This window comes from Prunus dulcis, chromosome 4, assembly GCF_902201215.1.
Source record: "Prunus dulcis chromosome 4, ALMONDv2, whole genome shotgun sequence".
In the NCBI taxonomy this organism is placed as follows: Eukaryota; Viridiplantae; Streptophyta; class Magnoliopsida; order Rosales; family Rosaceae; genus Prunus; species Prunus dulcis.
Window position 1 is genome coordinate 23426146 of NC_047653.1, and position 15698 is coordinate 23441843.

The following is a 15698-nucleotide window of genomic DNA, read 5'->3' on the forward strand; positions in this document are numbered from 1 at the left end:
TAACTCTTAATTAAGAATATTTTGGTACTTTATATCCTTCAAGAGGTTGCTTCATCCGATATATCTCAAATATTTCATGAGCTTTGAGGATTTCCATGTACCATATAGTCTTAATAAATATGCATTTAACATATGCTATAAGTTTCACGTTAAAGTAACAACTGCACTTATAGAAATATGGATGCATCTATGATGAGATGGGAGACTAAAACCATGTCTCTCCCAGGAAACCTTATGTCATATTAGTGATCTTATTTCACTTCATAAGCACCAATTCATAACCTTCATACTTAGAATTTGTAATTCGGTGTTTGAGCTATAGGTTCAATATCCCACACTTCATATTTAGTGATAAATGGAATTGCCTATTTCCATTTTTGGCCAATCACTTAACTTGTCGACATTCATGAAACGTGATTTAATATAATCATAGCCCTTGATGATTGTAGTAGCTACTAATAAACCAAATGTATCATCAATTTGTGATCCCACAATTCTCATGTGCATGCGCATGCATAATTTATAAGCATCTCATTGCTTTGGGGTACCAATGCCTATTCAGGGGCTTATGTTGTCATTTGTTAGACAAACATCTCTTTTACAATGAATTATTTAGAATATGTGGATCATAACCTCCTATAGAGCGTTATTTTTTATAGGGCTTGAATTTTTCAAATAATCTCCACTTATGAGGAGTTAAGTCTTTAGAACCTATATTTCTGTCATGCTTCAGGCATACATTATATATATAGTCACCATGTTAATGGATTGTGATATGAGAATATCAATCCATGTTAGCATATGTACAACTTTTATATGCATTATCTTGATGAGACAAAAGCGGATTGATTCAACACTATTTCACGACGTTCTTCAGGAACTGCCATTTCTCCCCCTAATGGCGGGAAAATTGTCTCAAAATTTAGGAAAATAAACTCATCATCATTATCAAGTCAAATTGACTGGATTGGATAATGTGGGAGTTGTTCTCGTAAACGTCTTGACAAGAGACAAATATGTGACCATTTTAGTAGGCACAATTAATAAAACTGGTGAAGTGATCCATAATTAAATGTTATATAAGCTCACAAATATCCCCTTGAATTATTTCAGGAAAGAGGGCTCAAAGTCAATTTTTGACTTTGATGATCTCATGACAACTTTTATTTGTGAGGATTCTTTGTAATGATATTTGTTGGACAAGACAATATTTTGAGTCTTTAAACGATGAGCATTCTTTGTAATGATATTTGTTGGACAAGACAATATTTTGAGTCTTTAAACAATGTCCTTACAAATTTATAAAACTCTTATGTGTCATTGTGGAATATGGATTGCCAAGATAATCATACCACAACATAAAAGTTATCCGGTCAATGAACTTCTGGTTCATGATATTATAATCTTCAACTACTTTAATAGTTGTGTAATAGTGGGGCCTCATGAACTTTTGGTTCATGACATCATAAACTTCAACTACTTTAATAGTTGTGTAATATTGGGGCCTCATGAACTTTTGGTTCATGACATCATAAACTTCCTACCCACAAAAGAAAGTAGGAAGTTTCTCCAATAGACGCATCTGGTTGTCAATATTGGGGCGATAATACAAAACATTACCATTATAAAACGAAATTAACTAATAACACAACATAGATAAAATAAAATAAAATGAGTAAAGTGGTATAAACAAGGAATAAAATAAATAAATTAAAGACTATAAAATTCCAAGATAATCCAATATTAATATGGATTCAATATGTAGATAAAACTACAAGTTTAAGAATTGGATTTCCAACCAATTCAAGTTCATATAGGCACAAATAAGTAATGAACTTCAGGTTCATACATAGTATTAAGATCCATGAAAAACTATGAACTTCAGGTTCATATCAATATATATTCGAAACTTCAGGTTCGAATACGTAGATCTAAATAAATTGAATTAATAGTTGTGCTTTGAACTTCATACTCAAATCGATGTATATGCACTCTAAACTTCTGGTTTGGGTTCTTGACATATGTAGGCCTCATGGAATTCTGATTTTGATTAATACAAAATCGAGGAGTTTCATGTCCTTATGTGCTCTTTAAATTCGCGGAACTTCACGCCTTCAATTATTTGGAATCAAAGAACTTCAAGTTCTTATTCAATCAAAAGAACTCTAGGTCCTAATCTAGTTATATGATGAGGATCGAGGAACTTCGGGCCTTGATCTTTTGTATAATACAAACTCATCATAATAATTAAGATCATACTTAAAATTAAATAAACAAATAAAAAAAACATGGCATTATATTCATGTGTAATAAGAATAAGAATTTTTTTTTTTCTTAAACGAGCATGATGAAGTCTGATGGTGAGTACAAAGAAACTCTATACCATGTGATGACTCTAGCTCATATAAGAAGAAAGAAAATTCAAAGAAAGAAAACATACCAAGAGCAATGTCGTGCTGATAACGTGTTATAAAACTAGAGGGAAAAATGTAGAGAGAAGTGATATGCCAAAGATAAAGTTTCACCTTGTTTATTCTTCTTAATCTTTGGTAGAATCACCTATTTATAGGCATACAAGATAGGAGATTGAATACCATCATTTACAATATACTTATAGGTTACAAGCACTAATTACAAATAATTAGTGCATAGGTTACATAAAATCCAACGGCAGAATACTAAGAGGTATGGTGGTCATCCATCAACTCATGCATTTACAACAACGCGGGGAATTTTTTTTTTAAATAATTTTTTTTGACTTTGCGCGACCAATATTCCTCTATTCGTCGTGCAAAAATTTAAAAATTTTGGAAGGTACCAAAAATGGGACGCGGGGATTTTTTTTAAAAAATAATTTTTTGACTTTGCGCGACCAATAATCCTCTATTCGTCGCACAAAAATTTAAAAATTTTGGCGGGTACCAAAAATGGGACGCGGGGATTTTTTTTAAAATAATTTTTTTGACTTTGCGCGACCAATATCCCTCTATTCGTCGCGCAAAAATTTTAAAATTTTGGCGGGTACCAAAAATGGGACGCGGGGATTTTATTTTTTTTAAAATAATTTTTTTAGACTTTGCGCGACCAATATGTTTCGTCGCGCAAAAGGTTGCGCGATTAATATTCCAATATTTTTCGTCACGCAAACCTCTGCGCGACCAAGAATATTTTTCGTCGCGCAAAGTGATACGGTTTTTAAAACCGAAATAACTTCACCATTTTCTCAATTCCTTTCTCTACTCTTACCTCTCCTTTCTCTTTCCCTCTCCCCAAATCCCACCATTTCTCTCACTCACTCCTCTCACTTAATCTCTCATCTCTCTCTTCACTATCTCTCACTCTCTCTCACTCACTCTCTCATCTCTTTCACTCACTCTCTCATCTCTCTATCACTATCTTCTCTAATTCTCTCACACTCACTTCTCCCTCTCATTCTCATTCACTCTCAATCTTGCCAAAAGGTATATTCTCTCCAAATTTTAAATTTTTTTCATTAATATGTGTTTTTGGAGTTAATTTTGAGTTTGTGTGGGTTTTGGGGTTGAGTAAAGGGGAGGGATTGGAGTTTGGGTTGGATTTGTGGTATAACAATTTTAGGGGAGATTATGCCTTCCTTTTTTTTTTTGTGGTTATTTGACCATATTTTTTTTTTTTTTTGTAGGGAATCATCGAGACTTTGACGGCTAAAGTTGAGGATTAGGAAGCTATCAAAACATATCCTCCGCCACTACCACCACAATACGCTTGTATTAGGATTTTATTATTGTACTTTGTTAATTTATGTGTACATTTTGAATATTATATATATATATTTATTGGATAATTTAATCACTATTTTTCATATGTAATTTTATTTTGAATATGTCAATTTAAATTAAAGTAATTAAAAAAAATCATACAATTAAATTAAATTTAAAAAGTAAAAATTAATATCAATTTAAATTAAAGTAATTTTAAAAAGAAATCATACAATTAAATTAAATTTAAAAAGTAAAAATTTGAAAAAATTCATATAAATAAATTCATATTAAAGAAATAATAAAACAAAAAGTCAAAAACCTTGCACGACAAAATATTTCGTAGCGCAAACTATTAAATTAGTTTATTTTAAATTAAAAAAATTTAAAACAAAAAATATTTCGTCGCGCAAATATTTGCGAGACGTTAGTATTCGTCGCGCAAAACTCAAAAAATTTGGGCAGGTTCCAAAAATTGGACGCGGGAATTTTTTTTATTTTTTTAAAATTTTTTTTAGACTTTGAGCGACCAATGTTTTTCGTCGCGCAATATATTTCGTCGCTCAAACATTTGCGCGACCAATATATTTCGTCGCGCAGAGCTTTGCGCTACCAATACTTGTCGTCGCGCAAAGTCACTTTGCGCGACCAATCCATCGCTTTGCGCGATTAATATGTTTTCGTCGCGCAAAGTCACTTTGTGTGACCAATGAAATGTCTTCGTCGCGCAAAGTCTTTCTTCACGATCTTTGCGCGACGGATTTTGCTCGACGAAGTTTCTGTCGCGCTGAAATTTGTGCGACTACAATGTATTTTGCGCGACGAAATTCTCTTCGTCGCGCAAAGTGTAAAATGTAGTAGTGTATGTTGAGTCTTTTCTTATTCTCTAATTTAATAAGTTCATGTATTAATGAATTGAATAAACTGCCAGCTTCATGAATTAGTGGGTTGATGAAGAGTCTAAGATATGAGAGTGGGTTAATCGGTTATGATAAGAGAAGTCCTTAAATAGGTTAATCGGTTAATCGGTTATCATTGTTATTTTTGTGCGTGTTGAATTATAATGAAAGAGCCTATTCTTCTAAGAAACCAGTGTCCATTTGTTTTATTTTATTTCTCTTCCTCCTACACTACTTACAGAGGTTCCTATCTTCTCTTTGAAAAACGAGGTCATCATCCATTGTTTTCTGTTAGCTCTAAAGTCTCCATTGTTTTCTGTAAAACCACTTGAATTTACAAAAATCAATTGAAACTAGTAGACCTCTTAGTTCTTGTTTCCAAATTTCCATTCTCTCTCTTATATTTGCATATTAATTTATAAGAGTGATTTGATGCTAGTATTGTCATCAAATTGCAACACAAAATCCAGTAGCTCCAGAGTTCTTCGAGTACGAAGAATAGAGAAAAATACAAAAATATTGAAAAAGAGCTAATCAGATAGTAACCATAATCAGAGGGTTTATCTTATCATTTCAAATAATTGTTGGTTCAATGCCATTTTCAGTTACATTTTCGTGGCTTTATTGCTGGGGGCTATATATAGGTATAGCTTTGTAATCTGAATATGTAATCAGAGTTTTGAATATAGAATTGGACGATTTCAAAGGAGTTTCATCTCTCTTTGTGTTAAGTGCCTTTCTCTTGAGAGATTGTTGATTTGTTCCTAGTTCTCCGATTTTCAGGGTAGTGCTAGAAACATAGCAATCTAGGGTTTTCAGGTCTCTCCCTGCACTTGGAGATGGAGGACCCTAATTTACCTGTCTTTGCTTGGCCCTGCATCAGTACCTTTAGGGTTCACAAAAGGCTCAAGATAGAGTAGTTGTATTTTTCAGATGTAAGGGACTACTCGCTAAGATGTTGATGTACTAATTCATCCACTAAAGCACCACCTTGATGCACTATGAGAATCGACGCCCTGGCCACAATGTTGGACGATGCCAATGTATCTCCCAAGGGTCCGAGCTCTGGGCAGTCACCCCACTCCGATAGCCCAAACGTGAGTGGTGAAGAACCTGTTTGCCCTCTTCCCACGATATAAAGATCATAGTCATTTCCCATGGCGCATATCAATTTGAGAGTTTCCTCCACATTGTTCACCACCTCGTTAATTAATCTTATGGAGGGTTGGTTCCTAGTATTGAACACGAACCTCTCTATATATTGGTCGTCTAGCTGTTTCTCCTTCTCGTTTTCCTCTATCACCTCTAAAATATTCTTGTCTTCGTCCTCATGATCATCATGATCATTATTAGGATTGTTGGGACGGAGATCTGAATCAACTGACGCATCTTTACCGATGATGAAACGAACCACAGTTAAGCTGATATTAGGATTAGGGCTAGGATTGCTAGCCATCCTCCATGCATATGCCAATGCCTCACGGTCGTCTGGCCCACCAATGAAGAGCATGGCACAGCGGCAGCAGCCATGGCCATCGTCATTTTTAATGTTAGATGGATCGGTGAGCCCACGATCCACGAAGATGGCCACCGAACAAGAAGCGTTCTCTAGAAGGTTCTTGTTAACGCCTCTAAAAGAGGAGTTCCCGTTGTCCATTCCCCCATCAATGGTGGATTGCTTGTGGAAAGGAATGATTATAAGGTCTGCACTCTTGTCGTCAGCAAGGTTGCAAATGTCCTCGTGCATGGAGGTGTAAGAGGACACAGCAGTAAGTGTCTCCACTGACAAGCTGCCTTCTTCGCTTTCGGTCTCAAGTTTTTCAAAGGCAGCGACAATTTGGTTAGAAGGCGAAGAGTGCTTTTGATTTTTGGCTGTAATTTCAGCTGTGTTACGAATATTGCTGCATGTGTCGTGGACTATGAGCATGGCAGAAGCATGGCCACTGAGCTCCACCAGATGGACCGCAAAGACGAACATCGGGGATTGTTTGGTGGGATTGGAAATCTCCAACAGATTGATGACGCTTGAAACATTGCTTGTTGAATGGATGCAAATAAGGATTCGAAACTCTGAGTTGGGTTGTATGCTTCTTATGCTTCTGTGTGTGTGCTGCTTAGATGGCCCATTCGACTTGTAAATCAAAGCCAAAATGGGTCCAACCGCTGCCGTCATTATCACAATTGCAAGAATCATTACTGAAAAAGTATTGTGGTCCAAAACCTGCATTTATATATATTTGCCAATTAAAACAATATAAAATCGAGAATTTAACACATAGTTTTAAGATATATATATTTCTTAGATGTAATTTAGTTGTACTTTGTTTAGGGGGACACTTGGTAATACCATTGTACCACATTCATTGACCAATATTCACTGAACATATTACTGAACAACTCTTTAATACATATTGAGGTGGTCAGTAAAATGATCAATAAATGTAGTATAAATAACGTTAAACATAACCTTAATAAACAAAGAGACCTATTACCAAAAGGAAAATTAAAAAAATCTTGGAAACAAAATTTCTAAAAGGGAAAATGACTCATGCCATTAATTACTACCAGTAAATTAAACTAATAATTTTTATTTTCCTAAATACAGTAGTAAACTTACATAACTTGAATATAGTATTACTTAAACTCAACAATAAGCCTAGAAGGCATGCATTTGGCCATATGTTGTGTGTGTGTGGAAGAGGCAGCTGCGCATGCAATAACGAAATAGTATATACTTACATGTAAGTCCCGCCCAGAATTGAGGATTATTGTAGCAAACAGGCCTTTGGCGTTCATGACTAGTCCGAAAGCCAAACTGTCCCTCACCGGCATTTTGTTGACAATGGCAGCGACGGAACTCACAACAAATTTAGCAAGGAAAGCCAGGACAACAATTGACATGACAATTAGAAGGCTTGCACTGTGAAAGACAACATCGACATGCGTTCTCATCCCAAGAATCAAAAAGAAGAGGGGCAGCAAGACTTTTGACACAAAGTCCTCAACCTTTTCGGTGATTACAGTTTTGAGCTCTCCCTTGGGCAAAATGGCTCCGAACATGAAGGCTCCAAGAATGGAATGTGACCCGAACGCATCACTAATGAACCCAAACAGCAGAACCCCGGCCATGATGAAGCATATTTGGTTGTCCATGTCGTACTTTTCGTTGAAAAACCTCGTGTTGCAAACCATCCATGGCAGCACCGGACGAAGCCCGTATACACAGAATATGATCAACGTGAAGGTGGACAACACTGTGTAAAGTTTTCCATCGCTGACTATGGCCACTGTCATGAGAAGAAGTACCCAAGAGACAAGGTCGTTGATGACGCTTACGGAGAGGGCGGTCCTGCCAACGTCGCTGTGGAGGAGCTTGGCATCGGCAAGTACTAGGGCAAGTTCGGAGAAGTTGGTGGTGGCAAGGGTGGTGCCCCAAAAGAAAGGACCATAAGTAGTGGCCTTTAGTGGGTGGGAGTTGGGTGTTAGGGTTTTGTGGAGGAGATAGCCAAGAGGGAGGGGAACTAGAATTCCAGCGGTGGCAATGCTCCAAACTTTTTTTCTGGCCTGCAAAATTGGCTTGAAATCGATCTCTAAGCCTTGGAGAAACATGTAGTAAATCAACCCCAAGTTGGCCATTGTCTCTATCGCCAACGTGCTTTTGACTGGAAATAGGTATTTGCGAGAGAACTGGGTTTTCAGGATAAAAGATGGACCCAAAATTATGCCACCCTGCAATGTGCATGCTGTTAGTGTATAGGTGTAGCTGCTGTAATGGAATTAGAATAGGAAGGTTCTATTCTAGAAGGCTGCTTTGGATCACAGTCCAAGTGTACAGCTGTGAATGTAATAGCATTTGCCACTTGTCATTATCTTATAGGGTTATGAAAGTTTGGTTAGATTGTGTGATGTAATAGGGGAACATTTCCTTTGTAACGGTTTTGGTCAGCAAGAGAATATATGCATGTTTTTGGTGCTGGGCTGAGACAGCTAGCAATCTTCTCCAAAGCTCTCTCTCTCTCATTCACACAAATCTGACCTCCCCTAATCCAAAAGCTCTCTGCATGTTCATTAAGTTTTATTACATGTTTTGATTGAATACATATGCATGATCATGTTCTGCAAATGTTAACATGGCCTCAGAGCCAGGTTTGATCTTGTAATACTGGGAGTTTTCTGTGCTAAGCTATTGGAGCTGCAGCTGAGCTAGAGTTCTGCTAATCTAAGTCTAACATGGCTGGATCAAGTGGTGGTGAGTTGAGAGCACCAATCTTCAATGGTGAGAACTACGATTTCTGGAGCATTAGGATGAAGACCATCTTCAAATCTCATGGACTGTGGGATTTTGTGATCAAAGGATTTGATGGAATGGATCTGAAGAAGTCAGATGAATCTGATGATCAAAAGGAGGAGACAGAAGGATCAAGTGGGAAAGGCATGGTTGCTGAGGTACTCATGAAGGATGCCAAGGCCCTTGGATTGATTCAAGGAGCAGTTTCAGAGGAGATATTCCCACGAATATCTCATGAAGAAACATCAAAAGGTGCCTGGAGTATTCTGCAGCAAGAATTCCATGGAGATAAGCAGGTAAGGAGTGTTAAATTGCAAGGCCTTAGAAGAGAATTTGAATATACAAGAATGAAGGATGATGAATCCTTAACTGTCTATGTTACTAAACTATTTGATTTAATTAATCAAATGAGAAGTTATGGGGAGGAATTGCCTAGGGAGAGAATTGTTCAAAAACTGCTTATTAGTCTGCCATCTACCTATGACTCTATCTGTTCAGTTATTGAACATTCTAGAGATCTAAATGAGATTGAGGTGCAGGAGGTTGTAGCCTCACTAAAGAGCTTTGAGTTGCGTTTAGATAGGCATTCTGAAAACAGAACAGAGAAGGCATTTGCTAGCCTTAGTGTAGATGCCAAACAGACCAAGACTGGAGAACAGAACAGCAAGCAGAATAAAAATTGGAAATCCAAAGGCAAGAAGTGGGATAACAAGGCAAGTGAAGGCACTAAAACTCCCTGCAAGCATTGTGGTAAGCTACATTTTGGTGAATGTCGATTCAAGGGCAAGCCAAAATGTTATAACTGTGATAAGCTTGGCCACATTGCAAAAGACTGCTACAGCAAGAAAACACCACAGCAGGTCAACTATGCTACTCAAGTGGAAGCTGCACCAACAATGTTCTATGCTAGCAATGTAAGTGGTGCTGGTGTAACAAGGGATGAAGAGATCTGGTATTTGGACAGTGGGTGTAGTAATCACATGACAGGAAAAGAGGATTTGTTGGTGGATATTGACAGAAAGGTGACTGCCAAGGTTGAAATGGGAACTGGACAGCTTGTAGAAGTAACTGGAAAAGGCACTATTGTGGTTGAAACCAAAGCAGGCAAGAGACATATCAAAGAAATAATGCTTGTACCTGGACTGAAAGAGAACTTACTCAGTGTAGGACATATGATAGAACATGGCTATTATTTGGTATTTGGTGATCACAAGGTGGAAATCTACAATGACAGCTCTCATACAAATCTGGTGGCAAAGGTTCAGATGAAAGGAAACAGAAGCTTTCCTTTGAAGTTGCAAGCTGAAATGCACTTTGCTTATAGAGCAAGTGTAGACCATTCCACTGATCTCTGGCATAGAAGGTTTGGACATCTCAATATGAGTAGTCTAAAACTATTGAAAGAACAAGATATGGTAGTAGGGCTGCCAGAAATTAAAGAAGATAGACAGGTATGTGAGGGGTGTGTTCTAGGCAAGCAGAGTAGAGAAGCATTTCCAAGAGAAGCTATCTCTAGAGCATCAACCCCACTAGAACTTATTCACAGTGACATCTGTGGTCCTATGCAGACAGTTACCAAAGCTGGAAATAGGTTCTTTCTCACTTTCATAGATGATTGCACAAGGATGTGTTGGGTCTATTTCTTAAGGCATAAGTCAGAAGGTCTTTGTGTGTTTAAGAAGTTCAAAGCCACTGTGGAATTGCAAAGTGGCTACAAACTAAAACAATTGAGAAGTGACAGAGGAGGAGAGTACACTTCAGTGGAGTTTGAGAGGTTCTGTGACAATGCAGGCATTGAAAGGCAGCTCACAACCTCATACACACCACAGCAAAATGGTGTGGCAGAGAGGAAGAATAGAACTATAGTAGAAATGGCCAAATGTTTGATGTTGGAAAAGAAAATTCCATTTGATTTCTGGGCAAAGGCAGTCAACACATCTGTGTACATTTTGAATAGATGTCCAACTAAAGCCTTGAGCAAAAGGACACCATTTGAGGCTTATGGTGGGAGGAAACCAGGAATTAAGCATCTGAAGGTGTTTGGTTCATTGTGTTATGCTCATGTACCAAAACAGCAAAGACAGAAGCTAGATTTGGCAAGCAAAAGGTGTATTTTCTTGGGGTATGGCAGCTGTGAAAAGGGATACAGGCTGTACAATATTGAAACTGAAAAGGTTATCATTTCAAGAGATGTGATATTTAGTGAGAATGAGTGTTGGGATTGGAATACAAAGAAGGAGACTAGTGTGAACATTCAGCTCACTGAAATCAGAGAAGAAGAACAAGGAGCAGAAGGGAGTTCTTATGAATTTGAAGAACAATTGGAAGTGAATGAGATGCCTACCTTAAACACTGAAATCAGTGACCAAGAAAGGGAAGCAGGATCACAGAATGTTGATCATACTCCTCTCAAGTACAAGAGCATTGCAGAAATCTATGAAAAATGCAACATGTGCATTATAGAACCAGAAAGTTTTGAAGAGGCAGCAAAGGATGACTCTTGGAAGAAAGCAATGGAAGCTGAAATCACCATGATTGAGAAGAACAATACATGGGAGCTTGTGAATAGACCATTTGATAAACCAATCATTGGAGTCAAATGGATCTATAAGACTAAACTGAACCTAGATGGATCTGTGCAGAAGAATAAGGCTCGGCTGGTGGCAAAGGGATATTCTCAAAAGCCTGGAATTGACTTCAATGAGACCTTTGCACCAGTGGCTCGACTTGATACTGTGAGAACCTTGGTGACTGTGGCTGCACAGAGAAACTGGAATCTGTTTCAACTGGATGTAAAGTCTGCATTTCTTAATGGAGTGCTAAATGAAGAAGTTTATGTAGATCAACCATCTGGTTTTGTGATGCAAGGAAGTGAAGATAAAGTGTATAAGCTGAAAAAGGCTTTATATGGTTTGAAACAAGCTCCAAGAGCTTGGTATGATGAGATAAACTCCTATTTCATCAAGACTGGTTTTTATAGAAGTCCAAGTGAAGCTACTTTGTACACTAAGATGTCTACAAGTGGTATTCTCATTGTGTCTCTATATGTAGATGATATTATCTACACAGGAAGCTCAAAAGAAATGATGGCTGCATTCAAAGATGATATGATGAGACAATATGAGATGACTGACCTTGGACTGCTGCATCATTTCCTTGGTCTTGGGGTCCTACAAACTGATTCTTGCATCTTCCTCCACCAAGAAGAAGTATGCAAAGACCTTACTTGACAAATTTGGACTCAAAGATTGCAAGTCTGTTGCAACACCACTGGCAGTGAATGAAAAGTTGTCAAAAGTGGATGGAAGTGAACTAGCAGATGAGACATTGTATAGGCAAATGGTGGGGAGCTTGCTCTATCTAACTGCAACCAGACCAGACATCATGTTTGCAGCAAGCCTCTTGGCTAGATTCATGCATAATCCAACCAAGAAGCACATGGGAACAGCAAAGAGAGTCCTAAGATATGTTCAAGGCACCATAAACTATGGAATTGCCTATGATAAGGGAAAAGGAGCAATGTTAATTGGCTATTGTGACAGTGATTGGAGTGGAAGTGAGGATGACATGAGGAGCACATCAGGCTATGCTTTCAATTTGGGGTCAGGTGCATTTTCTTGGGCTTCAATCAAGCAAAGTAGTGTTGCTCTGTCAACAGCAGAGGCTGAGTACATGAGTGCAGCAGAAGCTACTGCACAGGCTATGTGGCTGAGGTTTGTGTTATCTGATTTTGGAGAGGAACAGGTAGAACCAACTCAGTTGTTGTGTGACAACACTTCAGCTATTGCTATATCTAAGAATCCTGTTCATCATCACAAAACCAGACACATCAACCGCAGGTTTCACTTCATAAGAGATGCTCTACAAAATGGTGAGATAGATTTGCTATATTGCAAAACTGAAGTGCAGCTTGCTGACATTTTCACCAAGCCTTTAGCAAGGGACAGATTTGAGTATTTGAGGGAGGCTCTAGGTGTTATTTCAGCACAACACCTAGAAGGGAGTGTTAGTGTATAGGTGTAGCTGCTGTAATGGAATTAGAATAGGAAGGTTCTATTCTAGAAGGCTGCCTTGGATCACAGTCCAAGTGTACAGCTGTGAATGTAATAGCATTTGCCACTTGTCATTATCTTATAGGGTTATGAAAGTTTGGTTAGATTGTGTGATGTAATAGGGGAACATTTCCTTTGTAACGGTTTTGGTCAGCAAGAGAATATATGCATGTTTTTGGTGCTGGGCTGAGACAGCTAGCAATCTTCTCCAAAGCTCTCTCTCTCTCATTCACACAAATCTGACCTCCCCTAATCCAAAAGCTCTCTGCATGTTCATTAAGTTTTATTACATGTTTTGATTGAATACATATGCATGATCATGTTCTGCAAATGTTAACACATGCATATGCATGCCAATGTATTACTATTTGTCCTTGTCATAAAAATATCAATATTATGTAATATAGATGTATTACTATCAGTTGTATATTTGGATTATTGATTAAATTGATTCTCAATTATCGTTTGTGCATCACAATAGAATTTTGATAATAAAAGCATAGAGCAATAGAGCATGGAGACATAGAATAGAATTACAGTTTACTTACAATAGTGTAAGCAACGATGCGAGGTTGGTGCAAAGGTGCAAGGAGAAGCTTGAGAAAGTGGCATATAAACATAATGAGACCTAGTTGGGTGAAGAAGAGAGGAAGAGTTGAAAGCAAGGGATTCTCAGCCTTCCACATCCCAGTCACGTGTGTTATCGTTTTATTATAACATACCCTCGTAGCGCCTGCTTCTACTACCCCGCCATTGTCCCGTAGCGCATCATCCATTACGTACGATACTTATATTTACAATTTTTTTTTTTATTTTATAAAAAGCGATATTAAAGAATTGAGGGATTCGAGCAAAAGACCTCAAGTGCAAAAGTAACTGCTCTTACCTAGTTGAGCTATAAACTCTATTTACAAATTAGATAGTAGGAATTCTGGGTTTCTGTCAGCCCTCCCTAGCTACCTCAGGACGCCTTTCTTTTGCCTTGGATGACGTACAAATCGCTAGAAACACTACTCTCATCAAAGACAAAGACAAAGACTAAGACAACGAAACTAAAAAAGAAAAGTGATTGTTATCACACAACACAAATTAAAGAAGAAAGAATAGAAATCAAAGTTTCGATACTGAGGGATTAATTAGCTAATTAGTTAATTAGTTGCGCCTAAACTAGCTATAACCACTTCTTAATTTGTTGGTTGTTCGTTCAGTTTGGTTGGCATCCACGCATTATCAGATTTTTTTTATTTTTTTTTAAATTCTTTTTTGGTGGCATCCACTTATGCATTAGACTCTTCTTAATTAAGTAATTTGGTCCACTTTCGCGGCTTCCATGCAGCTGTCGTTAACTAATCTTTTGTCCCAACAGAGTGACCTGAACCAAGATGTTGATGATCTGTCTTATAACTAATCTTTGATGTGAAACTTACGAAATTAGATGTTGAGTAAAAACTGAAATATGAAAAGACTTTGAGGTACGATTGAATTGTTTTCTTAAAGTGTTTTTTATCCCCCCACTCAATTGAGTTTGTTAATGGGTTCTTGGGGCAAACCACTTCCAAGATACAACCAAGTCTGAAATCTGCAAATAGCAAAAACTTGAAGAATTCCCTTAGAAATTACTACCTTTGCTATAAGCTTTAGACAAAGTAGCCTCGCTATCACAGTATAAAGAAATGGATGACATCAGTTGTGGCCACAACTTTATTTCTAATAACATATTTCTAGGCCATCCGCTTCTTTACCTGCTGCTATAAATTCAGATTCCATAGTTGAATGTGCTATACATGTTTGTTTCCTTGAAGCCCAAGAAATCTCCTCCGACAATTGTAAAGATCCACCCTAATGTTGACTTATCATCACTAGTACTCGTTATCCAACTTGCATATGAATATCCCTCAAGTACTGCTGGAAATTCAGAGTAAGATAAACTTAAATTAGTGGTTCTTTTAAGATAATAAATACTCTACTAATTGCTTTCCAATGAGCAATACCTGGATTACTGGTGTATCTAGAAAGTTTGTATATATTTACAAAGCAACACTAGTAAAAAAAACCCTTTGCGCGACCAAATTTTGCGCGACGAAAAACTATTCGTCGCTCAAAGTCACTTTGCGCGACGAAACTTGAAACTTCGTCGCTCAAAGTCTTGCGCGACCAAATTTTGCGCAACGAAAAATAATTCGCCGCGCAAAGTCACTTTGCGCGACGACAATATATCGTCGCTCAAAGTCTTGCGCGACCAAATTTTGCGCGACGACAAATAATTCGTCGCTCAAAGTCACTTCGCGCGACTTTTGCGCGACGACAATACATCGTCGCTCAAAGTCTTGCGCGACCAATTTTGCGCGACGAAAAATAATTCGTCGCGCAAAATCTTTATAAAAATAAATAAAATAAAAAAATTTATTTTTTAAAATCTTTGCATGATGTAATCCAAACATTTTGTCACCTAAACCAATTTATTTTTGTTTTTTATTTTGTATGCATAACACTTAAGAAATTAAATGGTATATATATTTATTAAGTAGCTTTAAATTTATTATTTTAGATCGGATCGGATTTTTATTAGAAAAATATATTCTTGTTGTTTGGATTGGGTTTTTGTTAGCAAAAAATATATTTTAAATTGATGATCAAATTATTTCATTGTATTCATATCGGGTCAAGGAGTGTAGCAGTAAAAAATCATCAAAATCGAAGTTAAAATAACCGTTAAATCGTG

The 15698-nt window shown here is 37.3% G+C and overlaps 1 protein-coding gene across 1 annotated transcript; it reads right to left on the reverse strand.

Annotated features, from left to right (window-relative positions):
- Positions 1–5579: 5579 nt before the first annotated feature.
- LOC117625735 (cation/H(+) antiporter 15-like) lies at positions 5580–13662 on the reverse strand. Its single transcript, XM_034357278.1, has 3 exons — positions 13525–13662; positions 7376–8365; positions 5580–6857 (listed from the first exon to the last, which is right to left on the reverse strand). The coding sequence occupies exons 1-3, from the start codon at positions 13660–13662 to the stop codon at positions 5580–5582; spliced, it is 2406 nt and encodes an 801-aa protein (XP_034213169.1).
- Positions 13663–15698: the final 2036 nt, after the last annotated feature.

Bases quoted from the DNA above. Each gene is read 5' to 3' on its own strand.
- LOC117625735 (XM_034357278.1), bottom strand. From the start codon at position 13,662: ATGTGGAAGGCTGAGAATCCCTTGCTTTCAACTCTTCCTCTCTTCTTC. The intron at 8,366-13,524 runs GTAAGTAAACTG...TGCACATTGCAG, and splicing joins GCATCGTTGCTTACACTATT to GGTGGCATAATTTTGGGTCC. The intron at 6,858-7,375 runs GTAAGTATATAC...ATATAAATGCAG, and splicing joins ATTCTGGGCGGGACTTACAT to GTTTTGGACCACAATACTTT.